General features: G+C 32.1%; 1 protein-coding gene across 1 annotated transcript in view; it reads left to right on the top strand.

Annotated features, from left to right (window-relative positions):
- Positions 1–5626: 5626 nt before the first annotated feature.
- Positions 5627–22221, top strand: part of CycB (Cyclin B) — a 49317-nt gene continuing 32722 nt past the window's right edge. Inside the window, exons 1-2 of the mRNA XM_075368724.1 lie at positions 5627–5758; positions 15214–15413. Coding sequence (XP_075224839.1) covers positions 5729–5758; positions 15214–15413 — 230 coding nt within the window. The 5' untranslated portion in view covers positions 5627–5728. The remainder of the gene's footprint in view (positions 5759–15213; positions 15414–22221) is intronic.

The raw sequence follows: 22221 nt of genomic DNA, 5'->3' as shown, positions 1-22221 counted from the left end.
GACTAGGTGGTATGGACTCTGTGAATAATTCCATTATTACCTAAGAAACTGAGCAATAAGGGTTTGATATTGCTCTTGACTTTGAGTTCTGTTTTGTCAAAATGAAGATATGCTCTTCCCTTTAGATGATTGTTGCTTAGTTTCTGGGTCAAATCCATAATCCCAACCTGTGTCAATCTTAGAAAGGAAATCTGTTTGTTCAAAGCATCCTTTCAGTTTGCTGCATGAAGTAATGCTGTTTCTGTTCATCAGTCAGCAGTTGGAGCATGAACTTTGGAACAGTCCTTCTCATGTATAATTGTGATAAAATCCAGTGATAGCCTTATGATAATCCCATAATATTACAGATTCATCTATAGTCTGCCTATGATTCACCAGTTGTATTCCATTAATAGATGTTAAGCCATTTTTAAAACATTTAAACTAGTCATCTGTTTTTGGCCTCCATTTCAGTATTTTTTTTTTCACTTACAATTTATACAATCTGCAACTGTTTTACCAAGCTTAAAACAGAACTTGATGCAGATATGCTATTCTCTCAGACTGGTCATTTTGCAAAATCACAAGTAAATGTGAAAATGCAAAACTCTCAGCCAGTAACAAAAGTACATGCTTACATCTAAGCTGCTATACTGACTTACAAGGGTGATGCTGCTACTAGTAACATTTGGTTGCACTAGCGCTTGCTTATGTGTACAATACAAATTTTTGGATAGCGCTTAATATATTTTTTATGCTTTCACACTACTGGATGTGTGTATACAGCTTGTAAGAGGAGTGTTTAAAAATGAAGAAAAAAATCAGTATTTGTAATTAAAATAATGCTAACAAAACATACAACTGATAATCTCATATTGAGAGATTGCAGGTGTAACAAGGATAGGTTGAAAATATCTTTGCTTGCTGTCCTAGAAGTATTGAAATATTTGCATTTTTAAAATTATCATGGGAATTAATTTTTCTGAGATTTTGATACATCACAACATAAGCAATGAGATATAAAAGTTTAATTTTTATTTTCCTAGCTCTATTGCTGCTATAAATAGAAAGTATATAGATCAGTCCAAAACCTTGATGTTAGATTTTTTGCAATAATCAGTGTTTCAAGATCCCCTGAGACTAAAAAAATCATAGAACTTTTAAGATGTATGAAAATTGTACATATGTATTAAATTTTGCACAAAATTAAAAAAGATGCAGGGGTAATTTTCACCATTTTTAATTTTTGATTTTGTTTACTGGTAGTAGAAAACTTAACTTTAGTATGATGAAAATAAAGTATTTAAGTTAGTTAAAATTACAAAATTAAGTCAACTGGAATTAGGGGAATATTCAAAATAATTTCTAGACAATTATTGCCCCAAGTCTCATAAATCTGTTCACTAAAAAAGTTGAAATTTGGCATTATGTATTATCCCAGTTTTTGCCTGATTTTCAATCCTATTGGACAAGGGACATCATTGTTTATCCCCTTATTTTTATAATGTTTTCCCCTTGTCAACAGCTATACACATCTGGGAGGTGTTGGCCAAACTTAAGGACTGATTCAGGACTTTTACATAAATGCCCTATCAAATGCAACAAATACCCTTGCTTAGTTTTTGTTTTTAAGATACGCTTTTAAAAACAGCAATTGCAATTATTGTTTTCAAATGTGGCATATCCTATTTCTGAGTAGAAACTTATATTTTAGTTTTAAATAGCAGGAAAATGTAATTTTTGCCTTTTTTTAATTAGCCTTCCTAGACCACCTGAATGCCCCCAATTTTCTGTGGGCCTTCTACCCCCCCTGAAGGCCTCCTTCAGTGGGTGGTAGAAGGAGGCATATCATTCATTCTCACTTTGAGAATTAATGATATGGATGATAGGTTTTTTCTTTCCTCAGCAAGAAGAATTTTGCCAAGAGGCAAATTCATGCCGTCCTAAGTCAAGTTAAAATTTTAGAGGCATCGTCTTGCCTGATTTAGACCCAAATATGTTATTAAATAAACCACATGATGATAAAGCTGTGGCAGAAATTGATGAGCGTTGCGTAATTTATCCAATTTATAGGTTTTATTATTGCGAGTGGACATTTGCACAAGGTTTGCAAGAACCCAGTTAAAAAAAGTGTTTATAATATATATACAGAATATTTATTGCAAACTTATAATATTTAACTCACTTCATACAGGGTGATTCAGTTGGAATCTTGTTGTATGATTATAGTTAAGATTTATATTATTATTTTGCAATTAGGGATAATATACTTTTTCATCATTTTATATAAATATTACATATAGGTTTAATATTTAATTGGAGTTTGGAGGAAAGTAGCCAACAAAAAAAAGGAAGAAAATAGAGAAAGAAATGCCATGAATATTTGCACAGACAAAACAATGATAATACAGAGAGTTATTAATAAGCCTAGTCATACAGAGAACAGCACTGTACTGGTGCAAGCGGTCAGTGGTTAAGATTGTTGAGCCATTCAGTTTTTTGGTAAAAAACATGAAAAACATTTTCCTATGGCTATAATCAGATTTGGTTAAAATTTATACTGGACCACTGCAAAATTATACTGTATCGATTAAAAAAATTATCAAAATTGGTTCAGTCATGTAGGAAATATTGCATAACACATTAAAAATTGAGAACCTTCTCCTTTTTTTGAAGTTGTTAAAGATTTAACATATAGGTTATTGTCAGAACCTTTTCAGATACTTTGCACAATAATTTCAGCTTAAGTACAAAAAAAAGTATTAGGTTTTATATTGTCTGTTAATTTAATACATCATTGCATTTATTGTTCAAGGGTATTAAGATAATACATGACAATGTCTCTCTGTTCATTTAATAGAGGAAAACTGGTTTTACAAGGATTGATTGACAGGTCTTAATTCTGTAAAATATAATTAATACAACAGGAAGAAGAAATAGAGACTAGGAATCTGGGGTGATGATATCCAGAAACAGATTGAGGCAAAGAAGATTGCTTATCTACAGACTAATAATGATAGAAATAAATATTTTTAAAATTAAATGTAATATCACAAAAACAGAAGTACCCTGGGAAGAAGATAATCATGGTATACAAAACATTATGTTGGAAGAATTAAAATATTTGAACAGTTTAGAAAAAGATAGACTTACATTAACCCATTAAAATATCAACTGAACAAGATTATTTTTTGTAGTACTCTGAAAAAGACAAGCGAGAGGTCAAGGAGGATGAAGAAATTTGCATGGAGGAGTTGGAAGATATGTATGTTAATGAAAAATAGATTTCAATGGATGTGGATGGTCTGAACAGCAAACGTTTAAATATGCTGGCCCAGTTTTTAAAAATTAACTTTTAAAATTTACTAACACCTGTTAGATTGACAAAAAATAAAGGTAAAATATCATTTAAAAAATGAAATTGTAATATTTGTTAAAAATATAGAGGGATTAGTAAGCAATGAAACTGATGCTAAAACAAAGCAAGTTTATTGCATTTCATAACTAAATGTTCATTTTTTTGCATAGTTATTGTTTATGCATATTTATATATGAACATAGGATTTTCATTTCATACCTATTATAAAAATCTGTCTATATAAATATTCCATATTTATAAATTTGTTATATAAGATCTAATTATAATTTCTGATTACAAACTACACATCTAATGGAATAAGCTACCTCAACCAAAGCGATTTTATACATGTATTTAATGTAAATAATATTTAATTTTGCATTCATGAAATTTTCAATTATTTAATTTACTCTACTATTTCTTCTGTTATTTTATTATCTATTTCATTGTTTTTTTAGTATTTATTTTGTGATTGTTAATAACGTAGACAAGGACAAGTATGTTAATCTGACAAAATTATATTCACAGGGAAGGTAGAATTATTATTAAACACTTTGATCTAGAGAAATCAGCTAGATTACTTCAACTTTTTAAATTGCAAGCTGTTGGTTAAAATTTTTACCATATGTGATGTGAATTTACTGGCACTGTAGATTGGTGTTAATTACAGAGCTATGCCATTAAGAACAGATGCAATATTAATTTGATCATGCATTATTTAACATTGGCTGAAATCTGTTAAAAAACTGTTTCATGGTAACATTATCATCAAGTGCTATTTCATATTGTTTTGTAGTATCAGCCAATCTAGAAGAAAAAAAACACTGCTAAAAGTAAAATTTTTTAAGTTTTTATTGACTTCGTGAATCTGAAAAATTTTAATTTGATTACTTTTTTTTAAATAAAAATATTTTTAGAAAGCAGCCTCAATATATTCATGATTGAAGTTATGGTTTTATTAAATTTATTGATTAATGTGATAACATTATTAAAATGTTTAATAACTACTTTAAAATTTGGGTTAATTGTGCTTCAAAAAATTTATTTTATTACTAATTATACAGCTACTCCGTCAGTTGCAAGTTAATGGTAGCAGTCTTAAAATAGTTCTCCGACAGTTAAGTGTTTTTTTTATATATATATTTATAAAACTTATATAACTACATAAATATATATATATAAAACATAATGTGACCGATTCATAATCAATGCCTAGCAAAAAATACTTATTTATGAAAATTTGTATATATACACATTCTTTGTAGTGTAAGTGAACACAAAGAAAAGATTTTTTGAAATTCTGAGTTTAATGGGTTTATGCATTTTTTCAAACCCATCCTTTTTAATCTCTTGGTAATAAATGAAGATATCAACCTGATTTTTGGTGTGTGTAATCTTCATGTTAGTATCTAAAAACTAACTTTACAGATATTTTGAAATTCGACCTTGAAAGGGATGAAGAAAAGTACGTAAATACATTTTGAACAATGATTGCAAATTTTCACAATTTACGACTACACTAAACAATATATTCACTTGATTTAGGATTGCAAATATCCGTAAGATGAATATCTAAAAAAAATTTCTGAATTTTAAGTGGTAAAAATAAAAATTGTTTTTTACATTTTTGCCGTATTATGCCACCGCTATTTAATCAAACTTGGTAATATTGTGATGATAATTTATGTTTATAATTCTGATTATGTATTTCGCGAGTGGGAAGTGTTTATTTACTTGTGTATGTTTTTTCAAATTTATAGCTGGATTGTTTCTATGTACATTTACATAATGAGGTTTATAAATTTCATAGAAAACGCATGCAGATGTAATTTATAACACGGATTTTACATATTTTCTTAAAAACCACAATGTCAAACATGATTGAACAAAAAAAAAAAAAAAAAAAAACTACCATTGAGACTAAAAATTTAACAAGAAAAAAAGATGATTTCTTAAACTAGAACAATAGTAAAACACGTCAAATCGGCGCTGTTAACAGCATTGATACCAGGCTCAATTGACAAAAATCTGTATACTGTAATTAACATAGAAAATATAAATTTTTAGTCATTAACATATTTTTAATACTTTAAGAATTAAAGTGCAGGCTTTTTCAAACTCAGTTTTTACAAAACTGTATGTTTTATATGTGTACACTCTGAAGCTAGAAAAAATAGCTTTTTTTGATTATTATATATTTAAATTAAAAATATACTTGGATATATTAAGTTTGAAAATAAAAATTTAACACCGGTACCTTGTACGATAGAATGATATGCAAGTGTTGGCAAGCATTACGCTACAATAGAAACTTTTAACGGTCGACTCGGTTCAGTACAGTTTTAATTAATTTTTAACTTAGAAATATTGTGTATTTTATGTTGTTTTATCATGTCTCTTCGGATGAGAAATACTATAACCGTAAGCTGATAAATTAAGTATTCTTTTGGTTTTTATTATTTGATTGAAATTTGCTAATGTAGAATTCTTTTCAAAATTCGACTTGATTTTTCGTGTGTAAACCAAAATTTTTGTCGAGGTTTTTTTGTGCATCTTAAATTCTATCTTTTTGAAGATTTTATTTTATTAGTCCTAACAGTACTTATTTTATTGTAATCTATTTTAAACAAAATTTGTATACTTTGAATTTTTTGTATTCATTTCTTAATTATCTTTAAAACAATAAATCTTAGGATACCTTAGTACTCTTGTTATGTCATGATCTTTCCGTATTACGTAGTACTACGGTAGTAAAAATTTATGAAATTTTGTCTGATGTGCAAAATATATTAATATAGTAATTAATATAAATACATTAATTATATATTTCTATTCTTATATTGAGCCCTGTTGCAGGTTTAATGTTGTGGTTCTAGTTGAATATTGTTTATAATAGTTATAAAATTATATTTTTTTGCTCAGTTTGTTACATATTTCTGTCTAATTGTGTGAGAATCGGTTGCTTGATAACCTGGAAGTCTTCATGATCTTTAGTTGGGACTATCAGTAGATATGATCCTTGCTTTAAAGTGATTACATACATCCATATTTGTTGCATGCTAGGTTTGACAGGCCATATTGATTGTAGAGTTTGTACAAAAAGGGAGAGATTGCAGAAAAAGTACAAGTTTCCGTACTTTTCATTGAATAACATGTATTGAAAATGTTTGAACACATGTTAAAAATGTTTAATGTATGCATTTCCCTGCACCTTATAAAACAAACCTTGGCTAATTATGGAATAAGCTATATGTGTGGTAATGGTAATATATTTTTTATTATTTTAAGATTGAATAGCCTATAAGTAATTATAATTAAAATTTGGTAATATGTTGTTAAAATTTTAAGCGTAAAGGGATGGGGTACAAGAAATACTTGCAGTTTTAAAAAAAAAATAAAACTGTTCCTCCATTTTGCTATTGTCATAATCTTTATTATTATTTATTACTATTAAATATAAATAATGATTGATATCAAAAATGTTTTTCACTGCAGAAGATAATAATTGGAAGTTGCTAACAAGCTTTATTGAACTGCCCCAAAAGATTATTTGTATATATATATATATATATATATATATATATATATATTGCAACATGAATTCTCACTACTGTCTAAATATAAGATGAGATAATTATATTTTTCATTGTTTAAAAAAATTATCTATTAATTGTGTTTACAACTAATTTTTGTTACAACCAACCAGAGAATCATAATATTTTATATAAGTCAGTGATTAGTTACTTTTCTTGATTTGATTGTTATAGTATACGAGGTGTGTGAGAAAAGTAATGAGACTGGCTTTTTGCTTACCAAAGTTTTTATTATTTTCAAACAACATATCCCCTCAAAGTAGTTCCCTTGGGCACTATACACCGGTGGAGTCGTTCCCACTCTTGGTAGCAGCCCTGGAAGGCTTCAACTGGTAGGGCTATTAGCAGCTGAGTCACTCTTTTTTGAATGTTCTCCAGAGTTCCAAAATGACATCCTTTTAAGATATGTTTTAATTTCGGGAAAAGTAAAAAGTCACAAGGACTCAAACTAGATGAATAGGGAGGTTGAGGAACTGTAGGAATGCATTTTGAGGTCAAAAATTCCCTGATGGAAATGGCCATGTGATACGGGGCATTGTCATGATGAAGCATCCACTTGTCTGCAGTGTCTGGTCTCACGCGAATCGCTCTTTTCCTGAGTCTTTCAAGGACACCTTTGTAAAACACTTGGTTGACAGTTTGTCCTGGAGGAATAAATTCTTTATGCACAATATCCCTTCCATCAAAAAAGCAAATCAGTATGGTTTTGATCTTTGATTTGCTCATTCAACATGAGTGTACCACTCTTTGCTTTGCCGCTTTGTATCAGGATCCTATTCAAATATCCAGGATTCATCACCTGTGATCACACGATTGAAGAATTCTTGTCATTGTCATTCCTCTAAAGAAGTTCAACGCACACGTTTCTTCGATTGCCCTTCTGTTCCATTGTGAAGTTTTTTGGCACCAATTTCGCTTGCCAAATTGTCTGTCAAAATTTGACATATGGTGAAAGTGTTTAAATTTAACTGCTCACTCATCATCCTTATTGTTAAACAACGGTCTGATCTCACAAGAACCTTCACACGCTCAACATTTTAGTCAGTTTTTGAAGTTGAAGGTCTCCCTGAGCGAGGTTGATCTTCAATGTGTTCTTGGCCTTCCAAAAATAATTTGTGCCAGTGGAAAACTTGTGCTTTTAATAAGCAATGTTCCCCATAGGCCTGTTTCAACTTTTCAAAGGTCACACTTGCGGATTCCCCAAGTTTAACACGAAACTTGATTGTACAACATTGCTCTAAATTCTAATGCTCCATTTTCGTAACGCACAACAAAAACACAACTTCACTGATGGCACTGTCAAAAATAATGTGTTGGCTGAATGGAGTTGAAACTCGCGCTGAGCATGTGGAAGGGATGTACAAACCGGTCTAGCCCAGACCGGTAGACAGCATTGCCAGATCGCTCGCAGTGTTACCAGTCTAATTACTTTTCTCACACACCTCATAGGTCATAAGTGATCTACTAAGCTCAAGAAGTAAAAAAAAATTGACAGTGCATAACAATTCATAAATAGATTAATTTACAAGAATTTGTGTTTGGGATATCTGTGCCCTCTTATCCTTATTTATTTTATGCAGATCAAATTTAACTCTTTTACTTTGAGCTTATTAGATGTTAATTCTGCTTATGTATATTTCCATCTGAAGAATGTATTATTTCTTAGGGCCCCTTCAGAAATTCAAAAGGTTGAATGAGTTTTCAAGGTACAGAAACAGGCTATTGGAGCATTGGTCTATTTGTATAGACCATTTTCTACATCATGTTTCAACTTTACACACGCGCGCGCGCGCGCGCATGCACTCAGTACATATATATATATATATATAAATCTTCTAAATAAATAAAATAAGGTAAATACATGAAGATACCAAATATAAAAAACAACAGTAAAATAATTAACAGTTCAGAACATGTTATTTTGTGTGTCTATTCAAATAACATGTTTTTGTATTTTGTGTATTTACCTTAACATTATTTTATTTAAAAAAATTTAATTATATTTTATAGTATAAAATCCTATAGAATGAGTTTATATTTTAAAATTTGGGCTTTAATCATATCTTATTTTTTTATTTTATAATTAATTGTCCATTTGGTGATTCTGCTTGATCAAGATTTTTAATAGGGTTTATACATCCAGGCAAATACTGGACAATTCTTTTTTTTTAATAGGGTTTATACATCCCGGCAAATACTGGACAATTCTTTTTTTTTAGTACCATGCTTACCCATTCCAGATGAGAAATATATAATGATATATTTACTATAAACCAATCTAAATAAAAGCTGTATTTATACTTGAACTAGAGTATGCAATTATGGTACTTACGTATTAACGCCACCGCAGCTACAGCTTTATTTAAAAACAAAGTATTCAATCGGATTTTGGTGGAAAATGGGCCATAGAGTTTAACATAGATTCGAAATAATTTCTTTATTAATTTTAATATATTTATTTTATAAATATAATTTAACCAAACTTAACCTTCGCTCGCTAACCTTGACAAATTAACACCGTAATTTTTTTTAGTATTTATTTAATAAATTCAGTAATTATTATTATTTAAGTAATTGCAATATTGTAATTTTTTTTTGTCTTCAGTCATTTGACTGGTTTGATGCAGCTCTCCAAGATTCCCTATCTAGTGCTAGTCGTTTCATTTCAGTATACCCTCTACATCCTACATCCCTAACAATTTGTTTTACATATTCCAAACGTGGCCTGCCTACACAATTTTTCCCTTCTACCTGTCCTTCCAAAATTAAAGCGACTATTCCAAGATGCCTTAGTATGTGGCCTATAAGTCTGTCTCTTCTTTTAACTATATTTTTCCAAATGCTTCTTTCTTCATCTATTTGCCGCAATACCTCCTCATTTGTCACTTTATCCACCCATCTGATTTTTAACATTCTCCTATAGCACCACATTTCAAAAGCTTCTAACCTTTTCTTCTCAGATACTCCGATTGTCCAAGTTTCACTTCCATATAAAGCGACACTCCAAACATACACTATCAAAAATCTTTTCCTGACATTTAAATTAATTTTTGATGTAAACAACTTATATTTCTTACTGAAGGCTCGTTTAGCTTGTGCTATTCGGCATTTTATATCGCTCCTGCTTCGTCCATCTTTAGTAATTCTACTTCCCAAATAACAAAATTCTTCTACCTCCATAATCTTTTCTCCTCCTATTTTCACATTCAGTGGTCCATCTTTGTTATTTCTACTATATTTCATTACTTTTGTTTTGTTCTTGTTTATTTTCATGCGATAGTTCTTGCGTAGGACTTCATCTATGCCGTTCATTGTTTCTTCTAAATCCTTTTTATTCTCGGCTAGAATTACTATATCATCAGCAAATCGTAGCATCTTTATCTTTTCACCTTGTACTGTTACTCCGAATCTAAATTGTTCTTTAACATCATTAACTGCTAGTTCCATGTAAAGATTAAAAAGTAACTGAGATAGAGAACATCCTTGTCGGACTCCCTTTCTTATTATGGCTTCTTTCTTATGTTCTTCAATTGCTACTGTTGCTGTTTGGTTCCTGTACATGTTAGCAATTGTTCTTCTATCTCTGTATTTGAACCCTAATTTTTTTAAAATGCTGAACATTTTATTCCAGTCTACGTTATCGAATGCCTTTTCTAGGTCTATAAACGCCAAGTATGTTGGTTTGTTTTTCTTTAATCTTCCTTCTACTATTAATCTGAGGCCTAAAATTGCTTCCCTTGTCCCTATACTTTTCCTGAAACCAAATTGGTCTTCTCCTAACACTTCCTCCACTCTCCTCTCAATTCTTCTGTATAGAATTCTAGTTAAGATTTTTGATGCATGACTAGTTAAACTAATTGTTCTGTATTCTTCACATTTATCTGCCCCTGATTTCTTTGGTATCATTACTATAACACTTTTTTTGAAGTCTGACGGAAATTCCCCTTTTTCATAAATATTACACACCAGTTTGTATAATCTATCAATCGCCTCCTCCCCTGCACTGCACAGTAATTCTACAGGTATTCCGTCTATTCCAGGAGCCTTTCTGCCATTTAAATCTTTTAATGCTCTCTTAAATTCAGATCTCAGTATTGTTTCTCCCATTTCATCCTCCTCAACTTCCTCTTCTTCCTCTATAAAACCATTTTCTAATTCATTTCCTCCGTATAACTCTTCAATATATTCCACCCATCTATCGACTTTACCTTTCGTATTATATATAGGTGTACCATCTTTGTTTAACACATTATTAGATTTTAATTTATGTACCCCAAAATTTTCCTTAACTTTCCTGTATGCTCCGTCTATTTTACCAATGTTCATTTCTCTTTCCACTTCTGAACACTTTTCTTTAATCCACTCTTCTTTCGCCAGTTTGCACTTCCTGTTTATAGCATTTCTTAATTGCCGATAGTTCCTTTTACTTTCTTCATCACTAGCATTCTTATATTTTCTACGTTCATCCATCAGCTGCAATATATCGTCTGAAACCCAAGGTTTTCTACCAGTTCTCTTTATTCCGCCTAAGTTTGCTTCTGCTGATTTAAGAATTTCCTTTTTAACATTCTCCCATTCTTCTTCTACATTTTCTATCTTATCTTTTTTACTCAGACCTCTTGCGATGTCCTCCTCAAAAATCTTCTTTACCTCCTCTTCCTCAAGCTTCTCTAAATTCCACCGATTCATCTGACACCTTTTCTTCAGGTTTTTAAACCCCAATCTACATTTCATTATCACCAAATTATGGTCGCTATCAATGTCTGCTCCAGGGTAAGTTTTGCAGTCCACGAGTTGATTTCTAAATCTTTGCTTAACCATGATATAATCTATCTGATACCTTGCAGTATCGCCTGGCTTTTTCCAAGTGTATATTCTTCTATTATGATTTTTAAATTGGGTGTTGGCAATTACTAAATTATACTTCGTGCAAAACTCTATAAGTCGGTCCCCTCTTTCATTCCTTTTGCCCAGCCCGTATTCACCCACTATATTTCCTTCCTTGCCTTTTCCAATGCTTGCATTCCAATCTCCAACTATTATTAAATTTTCATCTCCTTTTACGTGTTTAATTGCTTCATCAATCTCTTCGTATACACATTCTACCTCATCATCATCATGGGCGCTTGTAGGCATATAGACGTTAACAATCGTTGTCGGTTTAGGTTTTGAATTTATCCTTATTACAATGACTCTATCGCTATGCGTCTTGAAATACTCCACTCTCCTCCCTATTTTCTTGTTCATCACGAAACCTACTCCTGCCTGCCCATTATTTGACGCTGAGTTAATTACTCTAAAGTGACCCGACCAAAAGTCGCCTTCCTCTTCCCACCGAACCTCACTAATTCCTACTATATCCACGTTTACCCTATCCATTTCCCTTTTTAAATTCTCTAGCCTACCAACCTTTTTTAAGCTTCTAACATTCCACGCTCCGACTCGTAGAATGTTATTTTTAACTTTTCTGGTGACCCCTTCCTTAGTAGTCCCCACCCGGAGATCCGAACGGGGGACTATTTTACCTCCGGAATATTTTACCAAGGAAGGCGCCTCCATTATTGCTTTTGAAAATGCAGAGCCACATTTTCTTGGAAAAAAAAACAGCTGTAGTTTTCCATTGCTTTCAGCTGCGCAGTACTCAGAGGACTGAGTGATGTTGATACGGCCGTTTAAGTCGTCCTGACTCACGCCCCTAACAACTACTGAAAGAGCTGCTGCCCTCTTTCAGGAATCATTCCTTAGTCTGGCTCTCAACAGATACCTCTCCGATATGGTTGCACCTTTGGTCCAGCTATTCTGTATCCCTGAGCACTCAAGCCCCCTCACCAACGGCAAGGTCTCATGATTCATAGAGGAGGAATATTGTAATAAATTACTGAATTTATTAAGTAAATACTCAAAAAATTACGGTGTTAATTAGTCAAGGTTAGCGAGCGAAGCAAGCGTAGGTTAAGTTTGGTTAAATTATATTTATAAAATAAATAAATATAAATAACCATTTCTTAAAATTAATAAAGAGACTCAATAAAATAAATACTCAATTTTAAATAAAGCTGTAGCTGCAGTGGCGTTAATACGTAAGTACCGCAATTATTACATGATTGTTTATAGTTATTTTTTTTTTTATCTAAATTATATATATTTCTTTAATATTGTCCAAAATACATCATTATATTACCTTATGCCTATACTAATCAATACTGTTAATTTTCCTTTTTGTTTAGTAATTCATTTATTTGGGGATTTAGTGCCAATCGAGATTTTTCTATACTCCTTTGATTCTTCTGAGCATATGTTGGAGTATTTCCTATTATTTGTGGAGGAGAATGTCTATTTCATATATTTTTGCACAGCCACCGTTACAATTTATGTATGGAGCACTTTCATGGAATTCAACCATATCTTAACATTTATAAATTATTAAAGTAAATTACTCATGTGGTACTTTTGAAGAAGATGTTTGCAGCTGACGTGTAGTTAGTCAGTTTCATTGCAGTTAATTAGTTATTAGATGGCGTCACTGAAAGGAGAAAATAAATAAAATTATAATCAAACTTTATATAAGAAATTTACACACACACATTTAGTTTATATATATATATATATATATAAACTAGTTTAATAAATTAAAGTTTCAGTTGCCAACAATTTTAAATATATTTCCAAGTACTTTCACTTTTTTCTCCTGCTGTTCTTTTGATATCTTAATATTTAACCAAAATGGGAAAAAAATTTTACTCTGAACATTTAACAGAAGATTGTGCCATAATGCTAATACTTTTTTTAAGAGGTGGAGGACCCCATTTACAGGCGTATGTGTGTGTCTGCGCACTACCGACCAAACCTCTACCCCTGGCTAACCACTCCTGGAAACTGCTGATGTGGCATTACTTCATGAGGGGGTATAACACACAATCTGACACCACTAACATATGTGAAACCCATACAATCAACATAACACCTGAAGAAACAAGCTACAACCTAAAACATCACATACGCATCATACAGGCAAAACTCTATCAAATGCAAAGGAAACACCCGCAGCAGTCAAACAAAAATCACACCCACACTCCTCACGCAAAAAAACACAAAATAACATTTACCATTTACAGCCACTATCGTTGCTCTGAAGACACAACAAGCAACCATTAGGCTTTGGGGTAATGCCGTGGCCTCATCGCACCAAGGCAACCTCCAGACGCTCAGGAGACCCTTTAGGTTCTCAGCCGTGAGTCTGTCCTGCCCAGCACCTCATTCCCAGTCAGGTCTCCTTCCATTCGTATAACTTCTTGTTCACCTTCTTTACATACAACTCCACTGTATTCCATTGATTGGGTCCTCTCATCAATACACTGAGTTTTTTCTGGATGAAACATGGCCTCTATACCAAGGGTGGCCAGCATTTCTTCGCGTTCTCTCCCAAAGTGTGGGCAGCAAAAGTACACATTGGAGGGTACCTCCTCTGTGCATTCAGGACATAGATCCAAAAAATCTGTAGCCTCCATGGCTCATCAGGAACTGCGTTAAACTGTGTCTCAATGAGCCATGGGTTCTCCTACACCAGCTCCTGATGTCTTGATTAAGCAGTATGCCTTTGTTCCTCTATCCCAATGCTTTTGCCAGATTTCCATCAACTCTGTGATCATAGCTGTTAATTGCCTTTCATCCACAGGGAGCAGATGTCCCTGTTCTCATAATCTTTTCTTTAGCATTATTATCACATCTATAGGCATAAGCCCCATCAGGGCTTCGGTCGCTTCCTTTGAGACTGTGCGATATGTGAATATTATTCTTAAACAGCTTCTTCTGTGTACTACCTCTAATTTGCCTAAGTATTTTGACATATCAAGGTCCCTTGATATGCCAAATACCATAACCCTAATATAAGGGACTTATATCAAGGTCCCTTGATATAAGTAGTGTGAAATAATAATGTTCAACTTAGTACAGACAGTGAAAATAATGTATTATTTCACAACTGAAAGGGAGTACATGAATATATTGTTTTACATTGCATTTCAGTTGGCTTTACATGCTGATACACAATAATATATTTAGTTCTTTAAAGAAGGAAATTGAAAATCTCTTCATTTCTCACATCCTCTCAATTAGCCTAGCATGGGATGTTAGCTATTTTTGGGAATGGCCATTCCATTTTTATGAACAACTTAATTTCATTTCAGGTTGCTTACAACCATTATTGTTATGGATCTAAGAATATATATGTAAGTGATAAGTGTTGCCAATTATTACATGTTAAAAAGTTTTTTATTTTACCAGACCAGGAGAGCAACAAATAATCAAGAAAATGTAAATGATATTGGGAAGGCCAAAACTTTTGCTACCTCACAGTTGCAGAGACGTGCTGCTTTAGGAGAAATTGGCAATGTTCACACAAGGCAGGCTGCAAATTTAACTAAAGATGCAGCAAAAAAGGAAGAAGTAATTAAAAAACCTTTGACGGTTCTTAAAAAACCAGTGTAAGTGTTTTTATTTTTAAGTTTTTGAAGGTGTAGAGTTCAATTATTTCATTGAATGCCCATAGTATTCTATGAAATAACAAATTTTATTAGTAAAAATTATTAACTTATTGTTACGTTTGTAAAATTGTAACTTACTGTTCTTTTTCTACCCATACATGCTGTTAGACGTTGGATTCCTTTAGCCATTTCTCAAATTCTATCCTGGGCCTTTGCCCTTACCTTTTTCAAATTCTTTCTCCTTTGCTTTGCTATATAGTCCTAATAAGAAATGTTTTGTTCTGTATTCTGAAAATTGTTTTAAGTTTATATAAGATAACTTATGTTTTTCATATCAAGGTTATACCATAGTGATTTAGTATTAACTTCCTTCTACATAAAATGCCAAGTGATACAGCAAAATTTGTTAGAGAAGGGCCACTGAAGGACCATTAATCCCTATGAGGACTGATTCATATTCCAGCCCTCCACAAAAAATTGAATCGATTCATCTACTTTGTTTTCCACTTCGGTTGGTAGCCCAACCTTCCACTGGATTGGGTGGAAATAGGACTTACCTCCTGAAGGTTAACTATAAACTGGAGTTTCAGTGAGAGAGGCTAAGGAAAATTCTTCTGTTTTTACAGAGACAAAGCTCAATCAATTCTCAGTGCCAAGTAGTTTAACTAATTTTATATATGTTTTTACATGGTACTTAAATTATCGGTTGGTGTATTCTAATGTTTGAAATGCTATTAATCTACTTTCCCTTTTATATAAGTTAAGTAACTGAAATAATATAGATAGTACTGCTGTTAGAGGATTGAGGTAATGTAATTAATTACATTACCTCAGTGATATTTTTTATTTTAATAAATTCATTTGTTTACATTTACATATTAATTTTAACTTTTTACATTTTATTTCTTAAAAATTGTTTAATAAAATTTAACATTTAAAAAATTCAGAATAAATGTTTGTTCAGTCAAGGTCTGTAATTCATTAACAATAACAATGAAGTGATCCTTAAAAACGCAGATGGTCTTGTATTTCTCTGATCTAGTCTCACACAATCTAGCAATGCTAGCAATAACCTTTTTTGTAAAACGGACTTGCGAAAAAATGTGATTATCTTCTTGACAGTTTCAACAACACAGTTTTGAATGGTTTAAGTCATTCATGACAAGGTAAACTTGTGAAAAGAATCATGTGATGTAAGTAGAAGGCTTTTTTGTACTTTTGCTCAAGATTGCCTGCACACCTCCATCTTTCCCAGACATGTGGAACATCCATCAAAGCCTAACCCCACAAACTTCACACACATTAGGGTTTAGGTTTAAGTCTGTCACAAAATCTTCAGTGACTTTAGTAATATTCACTGCATTAAATCCCTAAAGCTCTACAAAGCTTAAAAATTTTTCAGTTTCATTGGCCTTTTCATAAGAAATTTAATCCAATATACAGCTGTTCTTTTCCAGAAACACCTGCAGTTTTGTCAGCCAAATGCTGTAAAAACAACCTTTTTTTAATTCTTTCTAATAATCAGGAATATGTGACTGTGTTTCTTGACTGTAGCGCCACATAGATCAATTATTTTATTTTTGGAATGAAATTTTCACTATAGAGGAATACTTAGCAATTAATGCTAGTTAGAACCATCGTCTTCAATTTCATTTTCACTGTATTGCACATTGATTTAAAATGTAGAAGGCCCTACAGTTACAGTGTTTGATCCAGAGTGATTGTACTTCCTTGTCTTCATCCTCATAGCTGCTGTTTGCATTTTCTTTTTGTTTTAAATTCACTGCAAAAAAATAAATTTAATTTGACCAAACATTGATGTGGATGTAGACATGGCATCTCTGGATTGGTTTGGCAAGGAAGGTTCTAACTACATTTTTATCAAAGTTGTGTTTTATGTGGTATATCAATCAATAGAATCATCAATAGAAATTTGATAAAATATACAGTCATTTTTTAAAAACCACTTTTTTAGACTCGGGGACTGCAAAATGGATATTTCCATATCATAATCATAAATTTGTCATAAGGTAATATTTTCCTTTCTTTATTGAAAAATTCTAGATAATTTAGAAAAGAGCTGATTTTGCAGATACGAAAACTGAGTAACTGGCAAAAGCAATATTAGTAATTAGGCTACATTTTGGATTAAAAAAAAATATGCATTTGAATTTTAATGTAATTGCCACTCGCATTGCTGGTCGACAGAAGCATATAAGCAGTCATCCAACGAGAAATCCATCTGAATTATGGAGAAAGTCTATAATAATTCCTTACTTGGATTCCATCATATCATCTTTAGAAGTCAGATTTTCTGCAGACAAATTGCCTACATTAACCGCCTAAGAAGCACTTTTGTTGGAAACTGGTTAAGTAGATTAGCTATGTTAGCATTCGCTGATAATGGGTTTTCGCTAACAAGGAGCAATTATTTGAAGTTGTAGTTAGATGATTTGCATGTAATTCTTGCAAACTGTTTTTACAAAATTAGTTTTCTTCTTTTTTTTTTTAAAAATACATATTTTATTCTTTCTTTTCTTATTGTATAGCACCCCCCCCCCACACTATGAACTCTATGAACTACCCTTCCCCCATGAAAGGATCAGAAAGCTGTCCCACCTGTTTTGAGTTGAATACAGTCCTGCTGTCACTCATTGCATTTCCATCATGCACTATAAATTTTGCGGTGAACTTTGTTATACAAACATATTCATAGAATTTTAAATGAATTGAAAACATGATTTCATAGTTGGCAATTAATATAAATAAATCTAAAGTGAGTAAATAAGTAAACAAACTTCAATGTAATGAAATCTGTGGTTTGAATATTGAAAGAAAGTACTTAAATGGAAGATTTGTAAGACATGGTGTAATAAAATTTACTTTCTGCGTAACTGTTGTATGATGATGTATTAAAATGTTAGCTGCCAGGTTGATTTATTAATATTTTTATTGAGCCATTTGGTTACTGGCAATCTTAATGTTTTTGTCTTTTGATGTTCAAGTTAAAATATTAAATGTTGTACTGTTTACTAAATTGTTAGACTAGTACATTGAAAATTTTAAAAGATTCAAAGTTTTTCCTTTTTTTTTTTAACCCATGTAAAGACAGAACATGTTTTGTTTTATAACCAAACATTTATGATTGTTTTGATATTTAACCTAGCCACAAATTTGAGGTTCAGCCTGACACAAAGAAGTATAAGGATGACTTAATGACAACTGTGATATTTGTCAAATATATGATTCTTAAGATGGCATGCTGGGAAATTTGAGGTGCTCTTTGTTTTTGATGGTAATGAGTGGGCTGTTGAATTTAATCTATTCAAATTTACGAATGCTTGAGCTTGAAACCCAGAAACCCTACCACCAATGAAGTCATCACAAAAAGCCACAATGCCCTATTAAATCATCTTGACTGAAGGTATGCTAGCTTCCTGACGTTGCATACATCTCAATAGATTGTGTCCACTACATTTTACACAATGTTTGGGAATGAAAAACCTTTATGCTTATCAGGTGCTGCATTTGTTAAACATTTGCCCAAAACACATCTGGTTGAACACTTCCTCATTTAAATATGACTCAGCTGGAGTTTCTTCAATGTTTTAGAACAGTAAACATGGATTCATCATTACATGCCAGAGACCAAACAGCAGTCAAATAGTCAGCGGGACTATGTGAAAATGTACCAAATAGAGACTACTATCTGCAGGAAGAATGATGGCTATGGGTTTATTGGGATATTTGTGCACCAGTGAGTAGTATGCTCTCTACTGGACTGATTGAAGGGTTTATTCAGGCTAAGTGTTCACATCTGGTCAAAAAGAAAAGTGCTCTTTCATCATGATAATTAGTGTACCTGCACACCAGTTTTGGGTTGTTGCTGCAAAACCTCTGCAACCTACTTTTCAAATTTCTTCCACATGTAACATATTGCAGTTCTAATAGGCACTGCAATATGGCAGTACAACATTTTTTTTGCTCGATTTGGCTCCAAGCAATTGCTTCTTCCCAAACCTGAAGAAATTGCTTGTATGAAAGAGTCATTTCAGATGATATCAAAGCTGAGACAACCATTTATTTTGCAGAGTTGAATAAATCGCATTGTACTGGGTTTTAGAAAGTTGTAGGTGTAAATGTATCAAATTGCAAGGTGACTGCATTGAAAAATAAAAAAAAACAAATCTCTGAAAAACTTGTAGTTTCTTTATAAGGCCGTGAACTTTCCCAATGGTCCTCTTATTTTATCCTCTATATTTATCATTTTAACATGTGAAATACAGAAAACTTAAAGTTTCAATGGAATTTGTAATCTAAATTATAAAGTCTTGCAGTATTAATAGGTAGTTGAATGAAAATAAAGTGCTAAAAATGGTAATAAGTAATTAAATATGAGGTTTGTCCCAAAAGTGAATGTACTGATTTTTTATTTACTTATCTGTTGGACTTAACCTGAAGTTACAGGTTATTTCTTTCAAAGTATGACCCTTGGGAAGTTATACAGCGGTTCCAATGTTTCTTTCACTGTTGATAGCAGTACTGGAAGTCCTTAAGTGTGTGTAGCTCATTGGTTACAATTTTTTTATGTTTTCCATTATCCCAAAATGATAATTCAACTTCAATTTTAAGAGATAGAATTTGCGCCGTGCTAGATCTGGGTTGTAGGGAGGCTGTGGAAGTAGGGGAATATTTTTCTTCGCCAGAGATTCTCAAATTGAAAGCAAAGGGTGAGCTGGCATGTTATCGTGGTACAGCACCCAATCATGTGCAATGCCCATTTGGACTTGCTGGACCCATTTTAAAGTCTTTCCTAGACATCTTTGTAAAAGGTGCTATTACCTCTGTCCTGGAGGTACAAATTCTTTGTGCACACTGCCACAGCTATCAAAAAAGTAAAAAAATCATGGTTTTCACCTTGGATCTGCTCGTGTGTGCTTTCTTCAGATGAGAACTTTTTGTATGCTATTCCGGACTTTGCCATTTAGTCTTCTAGATCGTATTCAAATACCCATGATTCATTGCTTGTGTTATTACTTCATCCAAAAAGTTTGGCTCATTTCAAGTCTTTCCTGTAAATTCTGACAAATTACCACCTGGTTCACTTTTTGCTCCACATACAAGATTTTGATAGTTATGAACAAATTTTTCGCATGTGCAAACGGTCTGTTAAAATTGTATAAATGCATTTTTATTCAATCCCATTTTTTCTGCAATCATCCTGACACTCAATTGGCAGTCTTTTGCCATCACAGCTCACACCACTTTTCCACATTTTCATCGTTTTGTTGATGAGGTTGGTCTTCTAGAATGAGGGCTGTCTTCAACATTTTCTCAGCCCTCTTTGAAAGTTTTGTGCCACACTTAAAAACCATAGTTCTTGATAGAGTGGCATCTCCTTAAGCCTTGGTTAAAGAATCAAATTTTTCTGAGGCAGACTTGTTGAGTTTCACTCAAACTTTGATAGGGTAATGTACAATATTTTCCTCCATTGCAAACATAATGAGGTTAGAAGACATGACCATACACTAACAGCAGTAGTGCACGACTGACTCAACCAATCTAGTTAAAACAAGTATGCATATGCAATCCAAGGTATTATGCGCTGTTATACATCAATGATGTTCTACAGTACTTGTTTGTCTGTAGGAAAATCAGTACGCTTACGTTTGGGACAAACCTCATATGTATACAGGGTGTAATTTATTTTCTATATATTCAATACATTCAATATATTTCTATCCCATTTAAGATTGACAGTTTAAATTATAGTGTTCAGAATGTGTTTTCTTAAAGCAAACATCATTCCCAAATTCAGTCCTTTGTAATTTACTGATTTTATGTTTAAAGAGTTTTTGATATTCATTAAATGGTTAAATTGAAACAAGACCATTAGGTAGTAGTACAAATAAAAAAAAATGTATTAATTTTCTGTTTATCTTAAAACACTAAAATCTAGCCTTCAGAAATTCATAAATTCAACATAGAGGTAGCAAACAAATCCATCCACAATGATGTCTATTTATTAATATGCTGTTAGTATTTGTTACATCTATGCATGATTAACCCTTAGTTCTCAAATTTTTCATACCTCGTCTACCTATCCCCATATTATATGTTAATAATTTTTAACATAATGTTAAAAATTATATGTGGGGATATTACATCATCTTCTATACATCAATGTTATTTATACAAATTTTTACAATTTTTTTACTTTTGCATATAATTGGTATTTTAAGTAGTTTAACCTTATTTTTTTTAGGGTATCATAGTAAAACACTTCCTGGGATGAAGGGTGCACTTGTTACAGAAAAAAATTATTCTTTCTTCCTCCTTTAACTTTTCTGTTACTACAAACAGTACAGTCTTTAGAATTACTTTTCAAACTTACTGAAGATATGTTCAAACATATTAAGCGAGGGCCTCCCATTTAGTCTTTCTTCTTTATCTATTGATGATGGCCGCCCTCTTTTCTGACCCTGAGTATTCTGGACATCTTCATCTAGTTCCTTGACAATTGTTTGGCGAAACCATTTTTGTTTGATAGGGTGTTTTCTAATCTCTTTTTGTGTTTATTATATAAAACTTGACTGTTTAAAACTGCAATATCTAATAACCTAAATAACAATTTTTTTTCTTCCATTTTGTAGAATGCTTATAAAAACTACAAGCAGCATTGTACTGATCGGCAAGCTCATGTTCTCTCATAAATTCATTATACTTACTTATAACTACTGATTTTATAATACCACCTTTCATTTTCCTTTCAAAAGTGGTAATGTTATTATTATCTTTCCACACTACC

This window comes from Lycorma delicatula, chromosome 6 (genome assembly GCF_047948215.1).
Source record: "Lycorma delicatula isolate Av1 chromosome 6, ASM4794821v1, whole genome shotgun sequence".
NCBI classification, from domain to species: domain Eukaryota; kingdom Metazoa; phylum Arthropoda; class Insecta; order Hemiptera; family Fulgoridae; genus Lycorma; species Lycorma delicatula.
This window is presented reverse-complemented; position numbering and strand designations above follow the sequence as displayed.